The 23,396-nt window shown below is 43.1% G+C and overlaps 1 protein-coding gene across 45 annotated transcripts in view; it reads left to right on the top strand.

Annotated features, from left to right (window-relative positions):
* Positions 1-681: 681 nt before the first annotated feature.
* The window catches only part of neb (nebulin), a 66,278-nt gene continuing 43,563 nt past the window's right edge, over positions 682-23,396 (top strand). For 39 of the 45 annotated variants that reach the window (XM_060039709.1, XM_060039723.1, XM_060039726.1 and 36 more), the window contains exons 1-46: positions 702-821; positions 2,025-2,114; positions 5,005-5,055; positions 5,845-5,952; positions 6,277-6,384; positions 6,624-6,728; positions 7,169-7,273; positions 7,919-8,023; positions 8,727-8,831; positions 9,406-9,510; positions 9,649-9,756; positions 10,619-10,735; positions 11,531-11,632; positions 11,747-11,854; positions 11,953-12,057; positions 12,175-12,273; positions 12,735-12,839; positions 12,962-13,069; positions 13,166-13,279; positions 13,458-13,655; positions 13,853-13,960; positions 14,099-14,197; positions 14,287-14,391; positions 14,495-14,602; positions 14,852-15,163; positions 15,491-15,697; positions 15,791-15,895; positions 16,056-16,163; positions 16,294-16,605; positions 16,850-17,056; positions 17,182-17,286; positions 17,382-17,489; positions 18,036-18,347; positions 18,531-18,737; positions 18,831-18,935; positions 19,098-19,205; positions 19,337-19,648; positions 20,502-20,708; positions 20,801-20,905; positions 21,055-21,162; positions 21,281-21,592; positions 21,945-22,151; positions 22,246-22,350; positions 22,459-22,566; positions 22,660-22,971; positions 23,063-23,266. In XM_060039709.1, coding sequence (XP_059895692.1) covers positions 2,046-2,114; positions 5,005-5,055; positions 5,845-5,952; positions 6,277-6,384; positions 6,624-6,728; positions 7,169-7,273; positions 7,919-8,023; positions 8,727-8,831; positions 9,406-9,510; positions 9,649-9,756; positions 10,619-10,735; positions 11,531-11,632; positions 11,747-11,854; positions 11,953-12,057; positions 12,175-12,273; positions 12,735-12,839; positions 12,962-13,069; positions 13,166-13,279; positions 13,458-13,655; positions 13,853-13,960; positions 14,099-14,197; positions 14,287-14,391; positions 14,495-14,602; positions 14,852-15,163; positions 15,491-15,697; positions 15,791-15,895; positions 16,056-16,163; positions 16,294-16,605; positions 16,850-17,056; positions 17,182-17,286; positions 17,382-17,489; positions 18,036-18,347; positions 18,531-18,737; positions 18,831-18,935; positions 19,098-19,205; positions 19,337-19,648; positions 20,502-20,708; positions 20,801-20,905; positions 21,055-21,162; positions 21,281-21,592; positions 21,945-22,151; positions 22,246-22,350; positions 22,459-22,566; positions 22,660-22,971; positions 23,063-23,266 — 6,621 coding nt within the window. In that variant the 5' untranslated portion in view covers positions 702-821; positions 2,025-2,045. Of the gene's footprint in view, positions 822-1,616; positions 1,713-2,024; positions 2,115-5,004; positions 5,056-5,844; positions 5,953-6,276; positions 6,385-6,623; positions 6,729-7,168; positions 7,274-7,918; positions 8,024-8,726; positions 8,832-9,405; positions 9,511-9,648; positions 9,757-10,618; positions 10,736-11,530; positions 11,633-11,746; positions 11,855-11,952; positions 12,058-12,174; positions 12,274-12,734; positions 12,840-12,961; positions 13,070-13,165; positions 13,280-13,457; positions 13,656-13,852; positions 13,961-14,098; positions 14,198-14,286; positions 14,392-14,494; positions 14,603-14,851; positions 15,164-15,490; positions 15,698-15,790; positions 15,896-16,055; positions 16,164-16,293; positions 16,606-16,849; positions 17,057-17,181; positions 17,287-17,381; positions 17,490-18,035; positions 18,348-18,530; positions 18,738-18,830; positions 18,936-19,097; positions 19,206-19,336; positions 19,649-20,501; positions 20,709-20,800; positions 20,906-21,054; positions 21,163-21,280; positions 21,593-21,944; positions 22,152-22,245; positions 22,351-22,458; positions 22,567-22,659; positions 22,972-23,062; positions 23,267-23,396 lie in introns of all 45 variants that reach the window. The other 6 variants (XM_060039683.1, XM_060039686.1, XM_060039685.1 and 3 more) reach the window with 6 other exon arrangements.

Raw genomic sequence — 23,396 nt, 5'->3', positions numbered from 1 at the left:
ATCATTGGTAGAGTCTGTACTGACAGAACATACCTCAAATGTGTTTACAATCGCCTCAAATATCTTGATAGAGCCATGGTCACTCATTCGATCATGAATTTCTTCCATCTTCCATATGATATCAAGATAGAGTCACCTTGGCTGGATTTCTTTGGTTAGCCCGACCAACTTTAGTTTCAATATGGGTCATACTTATTTATGGTGTAAGGTCAACTATACGGTGCACATTTCTAGGCTGTTCTTGTTGTGCACTTAGTCACAGAGTCTATTCACTTCAGTGAGTTTTATGTTGAGGAGATGACCCACACACAGGTCTCCTAGGGATCTGCTCATCTTCCAGCTTCTTCCTTGTGGGATACATTTTTTCCCACGGCCATATCCCCACTCAGCCATGGTTTGGTTGAACAACGTGGCTTTGTTATTATTATGACATGACCGCCAAGACACCCCGCCCCCCCCCCTCACTGGGGTTGAACTGTCTGGGACGTTTGGGGGTTTACTTCTGGTTGCCTGAACCTACCAACGACCCCCCACCGCCCACTCTACCTCCCATGTCGTGCGGGCCTTTATTCCTGCCCCATTGGCTTCCATATGGTTTCACCACTGATGCACTCGCTTCGACAGGTGCTCCTTTCTGAGGGGGTATGCCTAAGGTATATTTAGGTTTTGAAACCTGAGAACCACAGCCTCTGATTGGCTGAGCGGGCCACATGATAACCCAGGTCGGAGGCGCAGCTGTGTGCTGTCGCCCTGCATTTCTCTGGAGGGAAGTTGGGGAGGCTTTTTGCGGATTTGGAGATCATTTAACTCTGAAGTAACCGGTAAGCAAAACACCAAAAAACTAAAAGGTGGAGAAAGACACAAACTTCTATGTTTTCTTCAGTCTGCATGGCCTTTTGATCAATCTGGACTACTTTCTTCTCCATCTTTTGCTGACGTTTGGATGCTTAAAGGAAGATGAACGAAGGAATCGGTAGATTGGGGGTCTTTTTCTTCCGTCGTTGATGGAGTATGCAGACTGACCTAGAAAAACAAGCCTTCCCCAAGTTCAGACCATGCCATCTATCCTACCAGCGGATGCTTCCTAACACCTCGTTTCACGCCTGCTTGAGACTCTGTCCATATTTCTTAACCTCGGCACCAGCGTTGCCGCTTTGCCCATCTTCCTGAAGTCACTTCTACGAATTCCTCTGATTCCTTAATGACTAATTGTACGTTAAAACCAGCTTTACTGTGACAGGTAAAGTTGCGGAGTCGAAAGGAAAGTTAAAAAGAGTAGTTAGTATGTCATCCTATATTTAACCTGCAGCCTCAGAAGGCATTGCATTGCAGTTAGCTAAACAAAGCCAACCAATCAGGATGCGGCACTGGTTTACATGGCGAATAGCTGGAGCTCTGTGGGCAGCTGTCGCCCGCCATCAGCCAGAAGGCATCGTTTTTTGAGTGGCATATAGTCACGGGGTAACGGGAGGGGCCGTCTGACAAGCCTTCATAGCCAGAGGCCTTCTACTGAGGCGCTTCATGATACTTCTTCCTTATTGACCCTTACTCTACCTCTGAAGTCTTGTTAGTTTAGAAGATAATCTAAGGATTGTTTTTGTTGTTATTTTGCCTAGGGTTGATACACTTGAACTTGGGATAACGATTTGGGACCCTAGTGGATAGCAGTTGAGGCGTTTGTAACGTAACGTTGCTACAGGAGTCTTTTTCTGGTATGGCATTCAAATTTGTTTGAGTGCTTTGTGCTAAATAATTGTCTTTTTCAAATGCATTGACTGTTGCATGTTTACCCTTAAAAATAGAACAAATGTAGCATGATTTTAACAGTGGTTGCATTTAATGTATAGTTCAAGTCCATACACTGTTAATACGCTTTTAAAAAAACTTGTTTTTAAGGTCAAGAATTGAGCGCTCGAGAATCCAAAGTAATAATTGGAATTATAATTGCCTCTAAATAATTCTCAACATTTCTGGAATTTCGTCAATATAACATGTCTTTATATTATCATCTGTGTTTTATATAGGTCCTCTATACCCGTCCAAAAATGGCGGCCGTTGAGGAAATAGAGGAATATGAGGAGTATGAGGAGTATGAGGAGGAGATTATTGAGGAGGTAAGTACTACATTGGCTTTATGGACTGAACTACGGAAAAACTTGTTTAAACACAGGATTGTCTAGTTTATTTCAAATATTCTGTTTCCATAGCAATGCTTCACCAGGATCAAATTGAATTTTATTTATTTTGTTGAGAATCATACCAACATATGCTCTGACTATATTATTTCAAAGATTATTTGGATGGCTAAGGTTTTCCTGCTCGTCTGTGGATCTGCAAGTCCTATGAATAGTTGGTTACGATAGCCTACCAGTCAGCAGTTCAAGCCCCCAGGCATCCATGGTCTCCCAGGCTTCTAGATCCTGTTTCAGAGGGACGGCTCCCTGTGTGTTTTATGCCTGGGGGTTCTCTAATAGACAGAGCTGGATCTGTATTTTTAGAGCACACTTACCTTTACCTGAGCCCTCTTTATTGAGAAGAATGGAACGATATTGACCCTTCTGTTTAGGATATATCTGGCCCAGTAATCATACCTGCTCCATGAGCAAAATTGTGGAATGTTTAGGATCTTAACCATATCCTCTTATTCTCAAAAGTCCCTTTTCATGTACATTTTACAGTTACCATATTCTTTAAACTGCATGAATTATGATTGTCCTCTTAAGCGTTTTAGCTGCATATATACAAATCGTCCTACAGGGAATATGAGGTCTACTTTTAATATATACTTCTAATATATACTTTGCCTGATGTGATTCGTTGTGTTGATAAATATCTGTATCAGTGTCCAATGGAAGAGTGAAAGCAGAAGGCAGACAATTTAATCCCTTATTTCCTGGTGAAATAGGATTAATTCTAGCCTTGTATATGCCAAACCTAATATTGATGATATTTTATAGGGGAGTAAGAATGAAATGCGTCTGAAACATAACTAACAAGTTACCGTAGTTCTTTTTTTTCATTTTGCTCCCGTATAACATATCAATGGAAATGGATTCAACGTGCAAAGGTGTGAATCATTTCTGAAGGAGGACAAATAAATTCCAAAAATCAATACAATCTGATTTCACTATTACTTTCATCTAAGCTCTGGAGAAAATCAGCTGTGTCTCAAATGTAAGAAGGCTTCTTATTTGATTTGCAGAATGGGGAGAAACATTGCCGTACATGTTGCAGAGCAGAAATAGGAAAATATCTAAACAATGGCTATGGTGGCCGTCAAATGTAACTCAGACGATTACTATTAAGACTAGAGTCCACCTTTTGATAAATATAACTCTTTTATCATCTTTTTCAACAAATGAATGACCACACACCATTAAGGGAAGAAACTCTGCACACACACACAAACTGTGGTCGGCAGTTAGACAAATTTAGATTTGGATATCTATGGCAGACTGGCAGATGGGGCAAGTGAGGTAGAGTGTGTGGCTGAGCTACCACTAGAGAGAGAGAGAGTGAAAGAGAGACAGACAGAGACAGAGAGGGGGAGAGAGAGGTGTGCGTGCGTGGGGGGGGGCTGTGCTGTAAATCACACTCCCGTTGCCTTGGGTCTGTTAACGTCACATCGATAGAATGTGCTTAGGGGAGGGGGAGATCCAGGGGATGCATGGAAAAACAACCTGCTCGGACAGCAGGGAGTGAGAAGAACGAGGTCGAGAGAGAGAGAAAGGAAGAGAGAGAGAGAGAGAGAGAGAGAGAGAGAGAGAGAGAGAGAGAGAGAGAGGGGGGGGGGGAGCAAGAGATGGAGGGGGAGAGAAAAAGTAAGGGAGCGCAAGAGCGTTAGGGAGGGAGATAATAAGAGAGGGGTAGAGCGAATGATGGAGGGAGGCAGAAAAAAAGAGAGGCAGTGAGAGAGAAATCGGTGGGGGTGGTGGTTTTGTATGCTAATTCAAGTCTCTTAGAAAATCCATAAATATTCGGTGTTTACACGGCTCTTTCGATGCTTGTTGGTTTGTAAATAGGATAAATGTGGGCGGGGGGCTTAATGTAAGCGCATGGTTCTCTCCTGTCTGACAGACACAGATAAAGAAGCCTTTCTTACCAATATTGTGTAAAGGACTTGAGATGTTCTTTCCCTCAGCTCTGGTCATGGGTACATCTGCTCCGTGCACACACTACAATAGCCATGGCAGGGCTCATTTATTTTTCCTCTTGGGGATCGCTAACTGTAAGGCGCCATTTTCACATAGCTTAGCTCATTTGGCTGTTTCCAATCCTGTGCAGCCCTGCCTACTCATCTGTAATTCCCCCCTGTATGCCATGGTTAAAGTTAGCCACAAATGCTATTCAGGGAATACTAGGTTACATGCAGAGAGTACACGATTGTATTCTTATACTTCTTGATTTGGAAAGGAAAGATTAAGTGAAGGTGTGTGTGAATGAACACACACACACACACACACACACAAACATTGAGACGAATTGATCTATTAATTCACATGTAGTTATATGCCATAAGCAAAGGTGGAGATTTCAGGGAGAGAAGGTCTTTAGCAGTTAAAAATGAGGTGTTCACAGAGAGCGGGAGGGGGGGGTGGGGGGAGAAGGAATTCAAGCAGCCAGTCGAAATAATACAACCAGGGACATTACAGGCCTCCATATCCCTGTAGAATATAACACTTAATTAAACCACATTCTTAATTACAGCACATTCATCTAGAGTGGAAGAGTGAGAACCATTTATCTTGTGAATGGAGTCAGGAGCTTTCAACGAATGACATCTCAGAAGGAAATCATTGCTAATATTGCGTATTATTTATACACATATTGTGTAGTATTTGCTTGATATTACTACAAAGTCTCACAGCCTCACAAGGGATCAGGATAGCAGTAGGATAAACCAGAGCTGGGGAAAAATCAACCTCAATCCAATCCCATGTGCCATTGACCTGTGGCGAGTTTGAAACCCCAGAGTGTCTCCTCTATTTGCAATGTGTTGAGCAGATGTCCACGACGACTGTCACTCGTCAAAGTCATCAAACCACTGAGACTCAGGTAAAAACGAAAGCAAAAGACAAATGAAATAGCGCAGAGGAAACGCTCCTGCTTCATTTTAGCCAACGGAACCTGTCTCTCCTTGTCAGCATGTGCCTGTTATTGATTAAATCCCTGCCTATTTCAATGGCAACTGCTGAATTTAAACTCTCATATCGTTGTCAATTTTAAAGATTGGAAGCCAGTGATTTGGGTCCAGAAAAATTGCTGCTTGTTTGATCTCACATTTTTTCTAACCAATATAACCTAACCTAAGTTGCTAAACTGAATCTAAATAAGTGACAGTGGTGGTAATAATGGGGTTTTGGTTCGTTATGGATACCTGATATATGACTACTATGTAAGCATCTAACTATTTGTTGTCAATAGGGATGAGGGGCTTAATAAATATATTCAGATCTTGAATCTTGAATATGTAGTGAAATGCTCAATTCTATACAGGACAGCCATGTTTACTACATGGTTACGTTGTAGTTATCAAAGTCTGCCTTACTTTAATTAAGAATATTTAAGTGCATTACCCCTCTAATCTTTGCATGGTTTAGATGATGAATTGGGAATGCAAATTAAAATAATGTACTCAGATATCTGGGGGTAAGATAAGTCCAAAAAATCGAAAAAGGAGATTTTATAGTTGTAAAGTATAGTTTAAGTAACAAACCTAATGGGAAAACCGTCAGTGTTTTAAACAAAGCTGCCCTTATCTTTTCATGAGAAGCAAATAGGTTGGTTGGTCACCAGCAGCAGGATACATACCTTCCTTTTAACATTCCCTCTCACCTCCTCCAGGCTGGCATGCCTACGAGGAAAGTCAGGAAGAGGGTCGCGGTGGATACTTCTAAGTTCATGACCCCCTACCTGGCTCACAGCATGAAGATGTTGGAACAATACAGCCACGTAAGGAACCAACACACAAAATCATTGTCGTGAAACACTTATCCATTGGTTTTAATATACCGAACTGTGGTTAAGGATAATGGGTTGAACTTTGCTCTTGATTGATTTCAGAGGTATAAATAAGTAATTTAGATGCTTTCATACAAAGCGCCTTACAAATAGCACAATTATCAATAATAGTCGTAAAAGGGATTTCTCCTTCAAGCAATAACATTTGTAAATGTTGGCCTTATATCTGCCCTTGCTGATGCTGATGAAGATCTTGACAATGTCCAGCCTTCCTGAGTTCAGGATGTCATGGTGTTTTATGGTGAATGTTTCCAGAATCAGTACCGGAAGGCGTATGACCTGTCCAGGGGAACGCCCCCCGTCCACATCGCTGACACCCCGGAGATGGTGCGCATCAGGAAGGCTCAGGAACAGCTCAGTGAGGTACCACATCATCGAGGACCCCCCGGTCGCTGCCCTCGGCCCTAATCACATCCCACACGAGTCTGACAGAAACACTCTGAGAGCGACATCTAAAAAAAACAGACTAGACCTCAACACCCCCCGCCCCCTTTCTCCATCACTACTCTAACATTTGTTTAAGTTGCCGAGTTGCACTCTCCACAAATAAGCTAAGGAAATGAATCTGGAGTGGGAAGTCTCACTGCATTGTCACGCCGTAGGTCAAGTACCGCATGGAGGGCAACAAGGCCCGGACGGGCAGCCTGTACGACGGCGAGGCCAAGGAGATCGCCCATGTCAAGCACATGTCCGAGCTGCTCAGCAAGGTAAGGGCGCCTGAACTTTAAGTGAGGAATACACTTGTACATTATTTTCCAATAATTTGGAGCCCATAGTGATTCATTCCCCTCAAACCACAGTTGCTACCACCAATGATTGATGAGTTTGTTTAATCTAAAATATCATTCACTTATTTTTTTATTGACTTAATGAGCTGCAATGAAATATTGTTCTGTGGCGCTTTGAGCATATCGTTTGTTTGTGTGGTCATGCAAACATCTGGTCAATAGTTCTGTTTGACCGATTTGGAACTGGTAAAAGGCAGAGGTGTCATCGAAATTAATGCCACACCCTTGGAACGTCATCCACCAATTTGAATAAAGTATTCAACAACGCTACTTTATAAGCGTATAGAGTTAATAACGTTGATTTATTTTTCTGCACTTTGTTGTAGCTGTAACGATGCCCCGCGTTCCCTCCTCTTCAGGTTCTGTACAGGCAGAAGTGGGACGAGACGAAGGACAGGTACCTGCTGCCCCCCGATGCCCCTGAGCTGGTCCTGGCCGTGAAGAACGCTGCCAACTACAGCAAGGTAGAGGAACTGAGGCGCACGCCGTGTCACACATAGAGGCCCTACACATCGCCGCCTACCATGGAGCATTTATTCCTTCGTTTTATTTCCACTCATTTCTCTTGAACTCGGAAATTACTTCACAGATTACAGTCAAAGATGGGGGTTTTTCAGTGCTTTTGATTGCGTCAAAGCAATTATTGTATACAGATTTAAATGTTATGTTGAAATGGTAAAATCTTAGTAGAAATACACTAACACTAGCTCAACAATACTATATCGAATGCACCATTTGCATCTATAAATTCATATTACTAGATAACAGATATCACCACTTACATTTTTTATTGCTCAAGAACCAGTGCTGATTTGTTAGTAATTCGTCCCCTAACGGTGCATAGATATGTTGCCATATCTTTACACCGCTCATTTACCTTGCAGAACATTAATGAATAACCAATGGTGTGTAACATTAGCCACCATTCGTCACCAAACCGTCCGATGCAAACACAAAGAGCCCTCCCCTCTGACGAATAATGATTAGCAAGCAACGCCGCTGTCACCAACTACCAATGCACGGCAGTGGCATGACATGACGTTGACATGCCGCTGACACGCCGTTGACACAATGCGATACAATGCTGAGCGTGGTGTCTCTGTGTGCAGAAACTGTACACCGAGGACTGGGACCTGGAGAAGGCCTCGTTCCTCCCTTACAGCGACAGCCCCGAGCTCCGCAGGGTGGCCAAGGCTCAGGAGGCCCTGAGTGATGTGAGTACTGGCCAATGGTCGTCCCCATGTCCCCGACTATGGCTTAACCCAACCCTGTTCAAGTCTAGCACCGGCCTCTGTCAGTATCCACAGGATATTTCTAGACTCAAAGCCATTAAATAAAATCTGGCACTGTTGGTATGCACAAGGATGTATAACAAAATATAAAAATATATTTTTGGTTTTGTTTGATATTTAATATTAACTCTACTGTTATTTATAACAACATCATTGCAAGCAAAATAAGTATGAAACGAAAATTCTTTTTTGGTGGGACTTTTGTCACAGAAACCACCTACAGGGGTTTCTATGGTGCTGGTTAGACAGTGGTGAGCGTTCAGGTTTCGAAACCATTTAAGCATTTCCTCTCACACTGTTTCGGCTGACATCGATGTTGTTCGGCAGCCGTCACTCATATGTGGTCGCAGTGCTCTTTTTTCTGCTTTGTGTTTTCTGTGCTGACTCATCTACACATATGACCATTTCCAGCCCACCGGTCTATTTCCAGCATTCAGTAACAACGGTCACTTTTATGGCAAATTAACGTAACATCATCTGACGTGGGTCCAATGTCATGAGGGAGGGGGCGGTTAATACAGGGCCTTACCATCTCTGTGCTTCGTTGCCTACCCGAGGTCAACCCTTGATCGGGGCTAAAAAAGGTAGGTTTTGACCCCCCCTCCTCCTGTTCTGCTTCTTACAGATTCAGTACAAGAAGGGCTATGATCAGCGCAAGCTGAAGTTCACCTCCCTGGCGGATCGCCCAGATGTGGAGCTGGCCAAGAGAGTTTTCACCCAGCGCAGCGACGTGAGCCTTAATGATCCCCAACACCTTCAACACAGCCTTGACACCACAAGGAGGGATGGGAAGATGGGGCAAATACTGATATTGATGATTTGCATGTGATACTGCGATACTTTGGATTTTACTTCTCAGTTTGGATTTTACTTCTCTGGATTTGCAGCCAAAGTACCTTTTACATGGAAACAAACACTCACACACATACTCACACTCACACACATGCATCCTCACACGGGCACACACACACACACACACACACACACACACACACACACACACACACACACACACACACACACACACACACACACACACACACACACACACACACAAGGGACGTTCAATGAGAGTCAGATTGTCTGAGCCGCCAGCTCCTGGGAGACGGATGGGGATGAATGACCACCTGCTGTCAGATTATCAGTATTGGGGACAGGGAAAGAAAGAGCGGCCGGCCAAGAACAACAATAGCAACCATTCATGGGAATGCTATTTCCATCCCTCCATGATGTCACCTTATTGTGCTTTAAGTTCTCCTTGTGTAACGTCCATGTCGTGCTGTTTGTCTCCCTACTATCTACAGCTTAAGTACAAGGAGGACTACAACAAGAACGTGAAGGGCCAATGGTGTGAGACGCCCTACTTCGATGTGGCCACGGCCAGGGTGGCCATGGAGAACCTTAGCAGTGTAAAATATCAACTCCTATCATTGATAATCATTATTATTAACAAAAAATATTTTTTTGTATTGCTATATTTTTTTTGTGTATTATTATTTGGTTTTGTCTCCAACTCTTCCGTACTCCTTGTTTTTCCCCTCCTGCAGAGAAGATACACGCAAGACTGGGAGGCGGCGAAAGACCAAATCAACTTCATGCAGACGGAAACGCCCGTTTACGACACGAACAAGAAGGCCGGCACCAGTGCCAGCTCGGTGAGCAAGCCGTCCGACGACTGCCCGCCTACGCACGCCACTCTTACATTAACGCCACCATCCTCCGCGCGTCTCAACACACACCTCGCTAAAGAGGAACCCACGGCGGGGATCTTACCCAACGCGACCCATGGTGTGAGTCAGCCGCTACGCGCTAGCTCTGACGCAGGGACTTGATGCGTAGTCCATAGTGGTGGGGGTGCCCACAGCGTTTCGAAAGGAGACATTCTATTCCACCTTACAACATCTGATTGTTACAGTAGGTGTGATAAAGAACCGGAATGGGTATTGTAGTAGTTGTGGATCGCAGAGAGAGGAGATCCTAGATAGTGTATTCAAGAATACAGGCATGGCATGTGCTTTAGAGCCTTGGGCCTGAGGTAGAGCCACCCACACACCTACACAAAATCAAGACATGAGTCACTCTGGCAAGAGGAAATAATATGTTGGCCATCCATAAAGTCCGTCAATACGGCGAGTCATAGACGGTACAACGACATTTCACATTACTGACACGCCTTCTCTCTTCCACACACACATACACACACACACACACACACACACACACACACACACACACACACACACACACAAACACACGGCTGCACACACCCACACACACACACACACACACACACACACACACACACACACACACACACACACACACACACACACACACACACACGCACACGCACACACACACACACACACACACACACACACGCACACACACACACACACGGCTGCACACATACACACACACCCGCACACACACACCCATCCCCCCAAACCATCCCCACAGCTTCACGATGATTATAAACTGGTTTGTTTATTTTGGGTTTTCGTTTTCCATCCACAGGTGAAATACAGGAAGGACTACGAGAAGACGAAAGACAAGTCTGACTACAACACGCTCCCTGCCACAGAAAACCCCCTCCTCAGACAGCTCAGATACGCCGGCACTATCCTCAGTGATGTAGGTGTAGATGGAGGGGGCTGCAGTACACAAAACACCTCGACTTTAACCAAATGAACGCACAGCTCATATTTTTTACATACAAATGTCATATTTACAGTATTGAGTATCGAAGGGACTGTGTTCTTCATACAGTTTAAACACTATTAAGTCATTTTAAAACTATAGGCAATGCTCCGTTTGCATTTTATTCAGTTCATTTTCCGGGTTCACAAAACGTGAACCTTACATTTCATTTGGGGGAAAATAGAGTCCTTTCAGAATCATTGTACATACCAGATTAGACATGTTCATTCCACAGTCGTTGACACTGTTTTTCAATGTCTGTTTACCTCAGTTTAAAGCCATTTAAACACAAACGTAAGGTATTCTTGGAAAATACAACCTTTTGTAACATGAATCTCTTAAGATCCATTCAAGTCTTGATTGGATGAAATGTGAGTGAAGCTTGTATGTAACGTTGTATACCACAATTGCATTTTATTATATCGTTGCTTGACTATAAATAGGGAATACCCTGGCCACTGAGGGGCATATTGATGAGCTTATCTGTCAGTATTCTTTATCTGGTAAACGTGAGGTAGCATACTTCACTAAGCTTGTATATCAGTTTCTTATTATTGTTTCATTTTATCCTCATAGTTGTTTAATAGTTATGAAAAACATGTATGCCACACTAGCCAGATTCTGAAACTATTCAATAGATTTATGATTAATTCAATAGATTTATGTATTTATGTATATATGTTCATGTCTTTCAACATTTTTTACATGTAATATTTTTTCTTTTTGCAGAAAGTTTACAAGAAGAATTATGAGAAATCCAGAGGTTTCAGCATCAACTATTGCGACACACCAAAGTTCAAGATGGATTCTGTTCTCAAAAAATTCACTGATGTGAGTGTTTTACCTATCATTTTATTTTCTACACTTTTTCACTGATCTTCTCTTTCATGTCTTGTCATAAATGTTGTTGATATATATATATATATTGTTTCCTTTGCTCCTCAGACACACTATCAAGACAAGTATAAGAATGAGGTGCAGGGCCACTATATCGGCAGCTATGAAGACATCTACATGCTCCATTGCCAGAAAGTTGAGGGATTCAAGAGCGAGGCAAGTCAACTCGCTTTTCCCCTTGCTATATTTACTATTCTACTGTGCTAAGAGCCAATCCCTTACTTGATCTTTGCTTCTGGCTTTTTACCTCACAGCAAAATTACAAAGCTGAGTATGAAGACATCAAGACGAGATGCTTCTTCCCTCAAACCATCACGCCCGAATACGAAGTCGACAAGAAGCTTGCGCAGTGTAAAGATGTGAGCCATTCCCCCGTCCCTGTGATTGGCACCCCCTAGTCACAGAGTAAATAACATAGAAAACATTAAAAAAAAATGAAGAGTAAGAATAATATTTTTCGATGGTTTGTTTTGCAGAAAGTGTACCGTCAACATCCGGACAAGGTGAAATTCACGCAGGTCACGGATTCGCCAGTTCAAGTTCAGGCCGCCCTCAACGCCATACAGCTAAGTGATGTATGTACGCCCTTTTACATTTCCGACATTCTTAAATTAATTCAAACACGTCTTCAAGATTGGCCTGACGGGAAAGCTCTTCCAATGGACATATGTCCCCCCGAGCTGAGATCATATCAGATGTGCATTGGAGACGCCATGGCCACGGGCCCATCCAACCACTAAGGCCAGCTGTCTTTCTGTGGACACCATGGAAACTGGAGAGCCATCTCTCTGTAATATAAATAGCAGCATGAACTCAGTTGGCCAAGAATAAACCCAGCCATCAGAGAGGGGTTGGCTACGCAGAGGAACCCACAGTTCTGAGTAACACATATATATGCGATGAAGTGCCCAGTCAAACCTCTGTTGTCATCTAGTGGCCATCCAGTGTATTACAAGTGCTCATTTAATAATAATGCTTTTGACTTTTATTGATAAATCTTTTTTTTTCTAAATACCACCCTTTTGCTCTTTTGCAGATCAATTACAAGGCCAAGTATGAGCAGACAAAGACCAAGAATTCCCTGCCTGCGGATTATCCCTTCTTTATTCAGTCCAAAGTTAACGCCTTCAACCTGAGTGAAGTGAGTAAAGTTGATTCGTGTCCCTTATAAGTTGAACCAACATTTACTTTCCTTTAAACTCATGTTTAGGATTTAGAAAAAAATCCTTCCATGTCGTAATTCTTTTGATTGTCTCTTTGCAGAACTGCTACAAGTACAATTGGGAAAAAGAAAAGGCCAAGCGGTTCGAGATGAAGGGGGATGCAATTTCGATCCTTGCTGCCCGTGCTCACACAAACATCGCCAGTGACGTGAGTACACAATGACACCCATATTCACTGGCTTCATTGGAGCCCTGACTGTCTAGGGTGTGCAATAACCACTGGACATGGTTTCTCTCACCCCAGGTGAAATACAAGAAGGAATACGAGAAGAACAGAGGCCGCATGGTGGGAGCCCTCAGCATCCACGACGACCCCAAGATCCTGCACTCCGTCCGCGTGGCCAAGATCGTGAGCAATGTAAGATCTCCTGATGCTTTTATGCATCTCATAAACAAACAAACCAACGCGCTGTTTTTCCGCTGTTGACACTTTGAAGGCCACATAATCACGGAAGACGGCACGCTTACCTCACTTACCCCTTCTTCTCCTGCCCCCCCCCCCCCCCCCCCCCCGTGCCGAACTCATGTCTCTGCAGCGCGAGTACACCAAGGACTACGAGAAGGTCAAAACCAAGTACCACACCTCGTTGGACATGATGTCCGTCACACTGGCCAAGAAGTCCCAGGCCATCGCCAGCATGACTGGCTACAAGAAGATCAGCAACCGCTACCTCATGCCCCACGACGCTATACTGCTTGACTTGGCCAAGAAGGCCAACAGCATCCAGAGCGATGTAAGAACCAGCAGTTGTAACCGTTTTGTGTCATTCTTTATATATTTGGAAGGTGTTACCATCTGGTCATTTATTTCATGGGGAAACGTTAATTTATTACTGACCATAAATAATCAATGCATTAACGGTTTATGATACGATCAACAGCATGACCACCACCATTGTGATCCATAAAATGTACTTTTTTCTCATGACAGAACGAGTACAAGTCTGATTACAACCAAAACACCAAGGGTAGTCCCTGGATTACTTTCGGTTCAATGGATGTGGAGCTGGCAAAGAAAGCTGGAGAGATTCTCAGTGAGGTCGGTGTTCCATAGCTTCACTCAGGGCACCAACCTTAACCCTCAAATCAATCAATTAATCAATAAATTGCACCCAATTAAAATGTGTCTAATTTTAATTGCCTTTTATTTTATTTTGATTTGTTTTCTTTCATACAGAAAAAGTATAGGAAGCACCCAGACACGGTCCCTTTCACCGCTATCGACGACCACCCCGTCATGCTGCAGGCCAGAGTCAACCAGCTTCAGAGGAGCGACGTAAGACCCACAGTCCCACCAGTTTCTCTAAGGATGGTCGCTCAGGCTTTTTCGTGGTCACTTAGTCTGTCTGTGTGCGTCCTCTATAGCTGTTCTACAAGAAAGGACTGGAGGAGATCCATCAGAAGTATTCTCTACCAATTGACATGCCTGAATTGCAACTGGCCAGAGCCAATTCCTACAACATCAGCAAGGTAGGCGTTCACATCATTTGTCAATGAAGTTCATATGATGATTTTTAATGATTAAATTAATAAATATCAAATACATTTAATTGACCATGTCGCTCAATTGCAGAACTACTACAAGGCGGCCTGGGAGGAGACCATTTCCAAGGGCTATGACTTGAAGCTTGATGCTATCTCCATCAAAGCCGCAAAGGCCGCAAGACATGCAGCTAGTGATGTAAGTGTTCTAGAAAAGAAACCTGCAAATTCTTGAAGGTTTGATAAGATAGGAAACACCTTATTGATCCCAGGAGGTCCAATGTCGGTTGTTTGTCTGGTTTGTCGCTAGACCAAGGCATGTTCTGTCACTAATTTCACATCTTTCACATGCTGTATCTTTTTGAGGATAGCTGCTACAGTACACCACTGAATCAGACATTGACACAACCTCTAACACGAGAGATGCACTTTTCAATTTTACATTCAGGTCCAATACAAGAAGGCCTATGAGAAGGCTAGGGGCCACCACGTGGGCTTCCGTAACATCAAGGACGACCCCCTGCTGGTGCACTACATGCAAGTGGCCAAGATGCAGAGTGAGAAGAACTACAAGAAGGACTACCACAAGTCCAAGCTGAAGTACCACTCCCCAGTAGATATGATGAGCCTGGTGCATGCCAAGCAGGCCTCCAAAGCTCAAACCTATGCTGGGTACAGAAAGATCCAGCACCACTACAGTCTCATGCCTGATGCCATGAACCTGGTTCTGGCACGCAAAATGAACACCGATGCCAGTGACGTGAGTTGAAAATACAGAAAAAACAATGATTATCAAAATAATCATTAAGATATTCTTAAACATATACCATGAAGTGTGTGTGATGTTTCCTTGATGAGGTAGAATGTTATTTCATATTGATAAAATAAATAAATGAATACACATCAACCAAACAATCCAATACATAGAGGGTAGGCGTTGGGGTCAGGGACAATAAAGCCCTGGTCATTAAGGAATCAATGTTTGCCTCTACCTGTACTTTAGATATAAATAGATTGTCTGTCCTTATAAGTAAAGTTACTTATTTCCCTGCATAACCCCACAATGTTTTCTTTATTTTGTTTGCAGTGTGAATACAAGTCAGAGTGGAACAACTACGTCAGAGGCACTGGCTGGGTCCCCATCGGCTCAATTGGGGTAGAGACGGCTAAGATTGGCGGCCAGATCCAGAGTGAAAACAAGTACCGCACCCATCCATCTACCTTCAAGTTCAGCAAGCTGATGGACTCCATGGACCTGGAACTGGCCACCGCCAACAACAAGATAATGAACAAGGTGCAGGGGCTTATGAATATAGAGTATAGGTTTTCACAGCATCAACCCACTCCATATTGTTCAAGATAATCATGTGTTTGTTTGTTTCTACAGCAAGCATACACTTCGGCTTGGGAGAAGGACAAGCGTACTATCCATGTGATGCCAGATTCACCTGAGATTGTGCTGGCCAAGGCCAATGCCATCACCATGAGCGACGTAAGGGAATACTACTATAAACTACACCAAAATGCCTGCCATGGATTCTGTATCAACAAACATATCATACACATATGAATCTTTATTAAGTTCCTCTGTATCCTGTGATTAGAAAAAAAAAGTTCTGTAACCAGTTCTCTCTCTTTGATCTGTCTTCCAGAAACTGTATAAGGCTGGCGTTTCGGAAATGGCAAATAAGGGATATCACCTCAAAGGAGATGCTATTCCTATTGTGGCTGCCAAATTGGGCACCAAAATTGCTAGCAACGTAAGTGAATTGCAGTGTATCAGTGTATCAAACCAGTCATGGTTATTTATCTACTTAACCCCCACTTTTTCCATCATACATTATCGTTTGCAGATGATGACATGCTATTTCTTAATGCTTAATTCTCTAGTACAAGTACAAGCTGGACTATGAGAAGGCTAGGGGCCACCACGTGGGCTTCCGTAACATCAAGGACGACCCCCTGCTGGTGCACTACATGCAAGTGGCCAAGATGCAGAGCGAGAAGAACTACAAGAAGGACTACGAAAAGGCTAAGCTGAAGTACCACTCCCCAGTAGACATGATGAGCCTGGTGCATGCCAAGGAGGCATCCAAGGCTCAAACCTATGCTGGGTACAGGAAGATCCCCCACAGCTACTTCCTGCTCCCCGATAACATGCAGCTGCAGCTGTGTCGTAAAATGCAGGACATCCAGAGCGACGTAGGTCTAAGCGGCCATGTGTTTGAGTTCCTATCTTACAATTTGATTTGCAAAATTGCTGTGGCCAATGGTTTAAAAAGTAATCAACGCTGAAATATGAATCTATAAAAAATGACTTCATTATATAAAACAATGACTATCTACTTTTGTTATTATGAAGGACATCACAAAGGCTATGCTTTATTCAAATTGCACCTGCTCTCTTTCTACCTCTGACTCTAACTCTATCTTTCTACGCCTTCAGAATGAATACAAGTCAGAGTACAACAACCTTTACAAAGGAACAGGCTGGGTTCCTATTGGCTCCATTGACGTAGAGTTGGCCAAGACTGCCAACTCAGCACTGAGGGAACATGGCTACCGCCAGCACCCCAGCTCTTTCAAGTTCACCAGCAAGACTGACTCTATGGATATGGTTCTGGCCCTGGCCAATTCAAAGATAATTGACCAGGTCTGAGCATCTTTCTCTGTATTTTTCCCAGAGTTTTTACATCGCTAAGTGAATGGCTGTTACAATAATGTTATGGAAGTCCATCATCATGTTCTTGATTTTTACTGAACTCTCTCTTTATTAAGGCTGCGTACAAAGCCTCTGGGGAGAAGTTCAAGCACACTTACCATCTGCCAGCGGACGCCCCTGAGTTCATCCTGGCCAAATTCAATGCCCAGACCATGAGCAAGGTACACCAATGATAGAATCCTACCAACGACACGCACCCCTAAATGTATGCTGCCACCAGAACATTGCCTGATCTTCTTTGATCTTTTGTCTCCAGTCTCACTACAAGCAGAAGTGGGTCGAACACATCGCCAAGGGGTATGACATGAGACCTGATGCCATCTCTATCCTCCATGCCAAGCAAGGCAGGCACATCGCCAGTGACGTGAGTGCACACTAAAAAATATACCATGTTTAAGGTGCTGTAGGTAAGATTTAAAAGCTATAGTGACGTTTGTTAGATATATCATAGCCATCTGTCAGCTATTAGTGATTGAAATGATCTGGCCGAATATCTTTTCTAATTGACTGAACCTGACTGTGTGAGACAACTTTGATTTTAGATCACACCTGGCTTATTTCTGCCAATTAGGGCATCTCTTCCCTCATTGGTTTCGGAATTCCATCTTCCATATCGATCCCATGCCTGCTGCATTGTCATAGCTCCACCACAGGTGCTTGAATGCAACATATGGAGGCAGGGAACAGAGACGGAGGGGGGATTTTTTTGGGCTGGTGTAATTTCTATATCTCGCTCTCTTCTGCTCTTCTCTGCTGTCACTTTACATCTCTCACCTCCTACCTACAGCAGTTTTGAATAGGATGTGATGACTTGGTTGCGACTTGAGCATTTGACATGCTCTATATTGATGCAAATATGTGTTCTTTATTATTGTTTGAGATTGACGAATTGTCTCTGGCTTTGGTTTAGATCCAATACAAGAAGGCCTATGAGAAGGCTAGGGGCCACCACGTGGGCTTCCGTAGCATCAAGGACGACCCCCTGCTGGTGCACTACATGCAAGTGGCCAAGATGCAGAGTGAGAAGAACTACAAGAAGGACTACGAAAAGGCTAAGCTGAAGTACCACTCCCCAGTAGACATGATGAGCCTGGTGCATGCCAAGGAGGCATCCAAGGCTCAAACCTATGCTGGGTACAGGAAGATTGAGCACAATTACAATCTCATGCCTGATGCCATGAACCTGGTTCTGGCCCGCAAAATGAACACCGACGCCAGTGACGTGAGTTGAAAATACAGCAAATACAATGTCCTTGATGAGATGGAATGTTATTTCATATTGATAAAAAAAAAGTCAACTAAACAACCATACAATCCAAGTCGTAGGGGGTAGGCCTTAGGATCAGGAGACATAAAGCCCTGGTCATTAAGAACCCCACAATGTTTTGTTTATTTTCGTTTGCAGTGTGAATACAAGTCAGAGTGGAACAACTACGTCAGAGGCACTGGCTGGGTCCCCATCGGCTCAATTGGGGTAGAGACGGCTAAGATTGGCGGCCAGATCCAGAGTGAAAACAAGTACCGCACCCATCCCTCTACCTTCAAGTTCAGCAAGCTGATGGACTCCATGGACTTGGAACTGGCCACCGCCAACAACAAGATAATGAACAAGGTGCAGGGGCTTATGAATATAGAGTATAGGTTTTCACAGCATCATCCCAACCCATGTTGTTCATGATAATCATGTGTTTGTTTGTGTCTACAGCAAGCATACACTTCAGCTTGGGAGAAGGACAAGCGTACTATCCATGTGATGCCAGATTCACCTGAGATTGTGCTGGCCAAGGCCAACGCCATCACCATGAGCGATGTAAGGCAATACTACTATGAACTACACCAAAATGCCTGCCATTGATTTTTTAATCAACAAATATATATTACACATATTCACCTATATTTTAGTGCCTCTGATTCCTGTGACTATATAAACAAGTTCTGTATACTGATTCTCTCACTTTGATCTGTGTTCCAGAAACTTTATAAGGCTGGAGTCATGGAGATGGCTAAAAAGGGATATCATCTCAAAGGAGATGCCATCCCTATTGTGGCTGCCAAATTGGGCACCAAAATTGCTAGCAACGTAAGTGAATTGCAGTGTATCAGTGTATCAAATCAGTCATGATTATTCATCTACTTAAGCCCCTGTTTTCACATTATACATTATAGTTTGCAGATGATGACAATGCTATTTCTTAATGCTTAATTCTCTAGTACAAGTACAAGCTGGACTATGAGAAGGCTAGGGGCCACCACGTTGGCTTCCGTAACATCAAGGACGACCCCCTGCTAGTGCACTACATGCAAGTGGCAAAGATGCAGAGTGAGAGGAACTACACGAAGGACTACCAAAAGTCTAAGCTGAAGTACCACTCCCCAGTAGACATGATGAGCCTGGTGCATGCCAAGGAGGCATCTAAGGCTCAAACCTATGCTGGGTACAGAAAGATTGAGCACAATTACAATCTCATGCCTGATGCCATGAACCTGGTTCTGGCCCGCAAAATGAACACCGATGCCAGTGACGTGAGTTGAAAATATGAAAAAACTGTTATTATCAAAGTAATCCTCCAAATATATTATTACTAAGTAGATCTGTAAATTGAAATATTTGCTAAAAAATAAATATAACATTCTTAAATATGAATGATAAGATCATTCATATTATTAGCCTTTCTCTACGATTTGCCTTACCAATTTGAAAATGCTCTGACTTGACTTTTGATTTCCATGGTTATCAAAGCGTGCAAACCAAAATGGAATCAGATGTAATTGTATCACCTCCAATCAATCAGATCAATGAAATTAGTCAGCGGCAGCCATCTTAGTTGTTAATGGAAATGCAACCATTAACAATGCATCTTCATCTGTACGCTAAATATATCAAACCCACCCCATAATAGATAAACATTTGGTATTGGACTAACCCCGGCCAGTTCTGCTGGAAATCTGTCTGAAAGGGATGGGGGTCAGACACATATGCCAGAGAGAATAGTCAAAAGAAAAAGGAGTCATCCCAAAAACAGAACCCATTAATTTACTTGATGGATTGATGGAGTATGGTGGGTAGACCTATAGGTCTCCTGAGTCAGGGATGGGAAATTATTGGGCATATGGAAGTTACTCTTCAACAGGAAATCAAGCTTGAGTGAATGAGCACATTTTCTTTTGTTTCTATTTGTTTCACACAAATCTCAACAATCTATGTGCAATTTGCACGATACAGTGTAAAGGCGAAATATAACAACAGGTTTCGACATAAAAGGAAAAAAAATTAAAAAAAGAGAATCAGTACACTTTAGGACAACGCCTAATTAGACATCAGGTTAAGCTTGATTCCCAACGGAACTCTACATTGTTCTCTTCGTTTTGTTTGCAGTGTGAATATAAGTCAGAGTGGAACAACTACGTCAGAGGCACTGGCTGGGTCCCCATCGGCTCAATTGGGGTAGAGACGGCTAAGATTGGCGGCGAGATCCAGAGTGAAAACAAGTACCGCACCCATCCCTCTACCTTCAAGTTCAGCAAGCTGATGGACTCCATGGACTTAGAACTGGCCACTGCCAACAACAAGATAATGAACAAGGTTAAGCATTGTCACGCTAGATGGAAATTTTAAATACAGCTTTCTTTCAGTGTGATTCAACATTGACCCCTTCTTGATCCCTGTATTTGCAGCAAGCATACACTTCAGCTTGGGAGAAGGACAAGCGTACTATCCATGTGATGCCAGATTCACCTGAGATTGTGCTGGCCAAGGCCAACGCCATCACCATGAGCGATGTAAGGCAATCAAACAACAATACTGGACAGTTCTTACTATGAGTTAGTGCCTACATATTCATAGTCTGAATAATTACGCTTATCTAACAGATCTAACCAAATGCTTAAATTGATGGATTCACATCTTCAATCCTTTTTATCTTTTGCAGAAACTTTATAAGGCTGGAGTCATGGAGATGGCTAAAAAGGGATATCACCTCAAAGGAGATGCCATCCCTATTGTGGCTGCCAAATTGGGCACCAAAATTGCTAGCAACGTAAGTGAGGAGTACCCTGCCGTATCACATTGGACTACCGGTAGTTACTATCGGATGCAATAAATTGTACATGTCAGCCAGTGCCTGTGGATAACAATGTAATCCTGTCCTGCTGCAGTATAAGTACAAACTGGATTATGAGAAAGCCAGAGGCCACCACGTTGGCTTCCGCTGTATCCAGGATGACCCCCTGCTCGTGCACTACATGCAACTAGCCAAGCAGCAGAGTGAGAAGAACTACAAGAAGGACTACGAAAAGGCTAAGCTGAAGTACCACTCCCCAGTAGACATGATGAGCCTGGTGCATGCCAAGGACGCAACCAAGGCTCAAACCTATGCTGGGTACAGAAAGATCGAGCACCACTATAGTCTCCTGCCTGATGCCATGAACCTGGTGCTGGCCCGCAATATGCAGGTCAACATCAGTGATGTACGTATGATTCCCTTTGTCTTCAAACGTGAAGTCTTGAGATATCTCTTCTCCTTAACAAGAAAAGCCTAGTCTAGACTGTAGACTGTAGACTAAAAGCATTTTGCAAACATCAAGTGCAGGACCAAATAATAGGAAGGTTGCAGGTGCAACTACAGATCGTAGTGTAGCTGTATTCTACCTGTGTTGTACTACCTACATATATTTTGCATTCATATTTCCCCAGTAAAAATGTGTCTCTTAAGTTTCAGTATCTGTTTGGGAAGATTTTTGATAGATTGATGACGTGCTGGTCACAAAGACTATATCCATTGAAAATGTATCATATTGTTTATCCGTCAATCTCCTATAGAACCAGTATAAGTCAGACTATGAATCATACTGCAAAGGAATCGGATGGATTCCTATTGGCTCATTGGATGTTGAGAAAGCGAAGATCGCTGGGAAGATTCAAAGTGAGAAGCTGTACCGTCAGCACCCGAGTAACCTGAAGTTTACTAAGGACATGTTCTCCATGGACCTCACACTGGCGACTGCTAACAACCAAATCATGAATAAGGTATTGCTTGCATTATATTGTGTTGATTACACATTAATGAATATTCTATCATCAGGAAATAACCTCACTAACAACTTTGTGGTTTCCTTTTCAGCAATCCTATACCAAAACCTGGGACACGGACAAGACCAAAATCCACATCATGCCCGACGCTATGGATGTTGTCTTGGCAAAAGCAAACAACAAAAATTACAGCGAGGTACAAACCCCATCTTCTGATCCACCCCAACTTCTTCATTCCGAAACAGATCCTATGTTTGGAAAAAAAACGATTTAAAAGAAATGCTTATGATTCTTTCCTCTTCAGAAACTTTACAAGCTGGACAATGAGCTGTCCAAGAAGAAGGGTCACAATGTCCGCAAAGATGCTATCGCAATCCTGGCCGCCAAAAACTGCACTACCATTGCCAGTGATGTAAGGTTATTTGGGGATTTTCATACTAAACTACTATATTATACATTAATTGATGTGCTCATTCTGATGATTATTTCTTTATTTTTACTTCAGTACAAGTACAAGGCAGGATACCGCAAGCAGGTGGGTCACCATATTGGTGCTCGCTGCGTCGAGGACGACCCTCTGCTCATGCTGGCTCTGAACTCAGCCAGGATTGCCAGTGATGCTCTGTACAAGAAGGACTTCAACAAGTCAAAGACTAAGTTCAATCTGCCAGTCGACATGATGGCCTTTGAACTGGCCAAGAAGAACCAGATCCAGGTCAACCATGCCAACTACATCACCCGCCTGCACAACTGGACCTGCCTGCCCGACTCCACTGATGTTGTCAACGCCAGAAGAGCATATGAGATCCAGAGTGATGTATGTAGATTTTCTTTCCCATTCCACATATGCCAATATATAGACTTTTTTATAAATATGTGTTCATCAACTTTGAATGATTTATTTTCAGAATTACTACAAGGAAGATCAGAAGCTGATGCAGGGTATTGGGTGGGTGCCCATAGGTTCATTAGATGTTGAGAAAGCCAAGAAGGCCGGTGAGATCCTGAGTGAACATCTGTATCGCAAGCACCCCAGCAACTACAAGTTCACCTCCAAATGCGATGCAATGCCCTTAGTGTTGGCTAAAGCCAATGCTCAGATCACTAACACGGTATGTATTGAAATTTGGTACACTAAACTGATGGTCTAAATCAAGAATACCTCAATATTAAAACATATATTATGGTGTTACAATGGCCTTCAACATCCTTTTAAGTACACATTTGCATAGTTCACCCGTT

The sequence above is a fragment of the Gadus macrocephalus genome, chromosome 20 (assembly GCF_031168955.1).
Source record: "Gadus macrocephalus chromosome 20, ASM3116895v1".
In the NCBI taxonomy this organism is placed as follows: domain Eukaryota; kingdom Metazoa; phylum Chordata; class Actinopteri; order Gadiformes; family Gadidae; genus Gadus; species Gadus macrocephalus.
The sequence above is the reverse complement of the archived record's forward strand: the minus strand, read 5'-3'. Positions and strand labels throughout refer to the sequence as shown.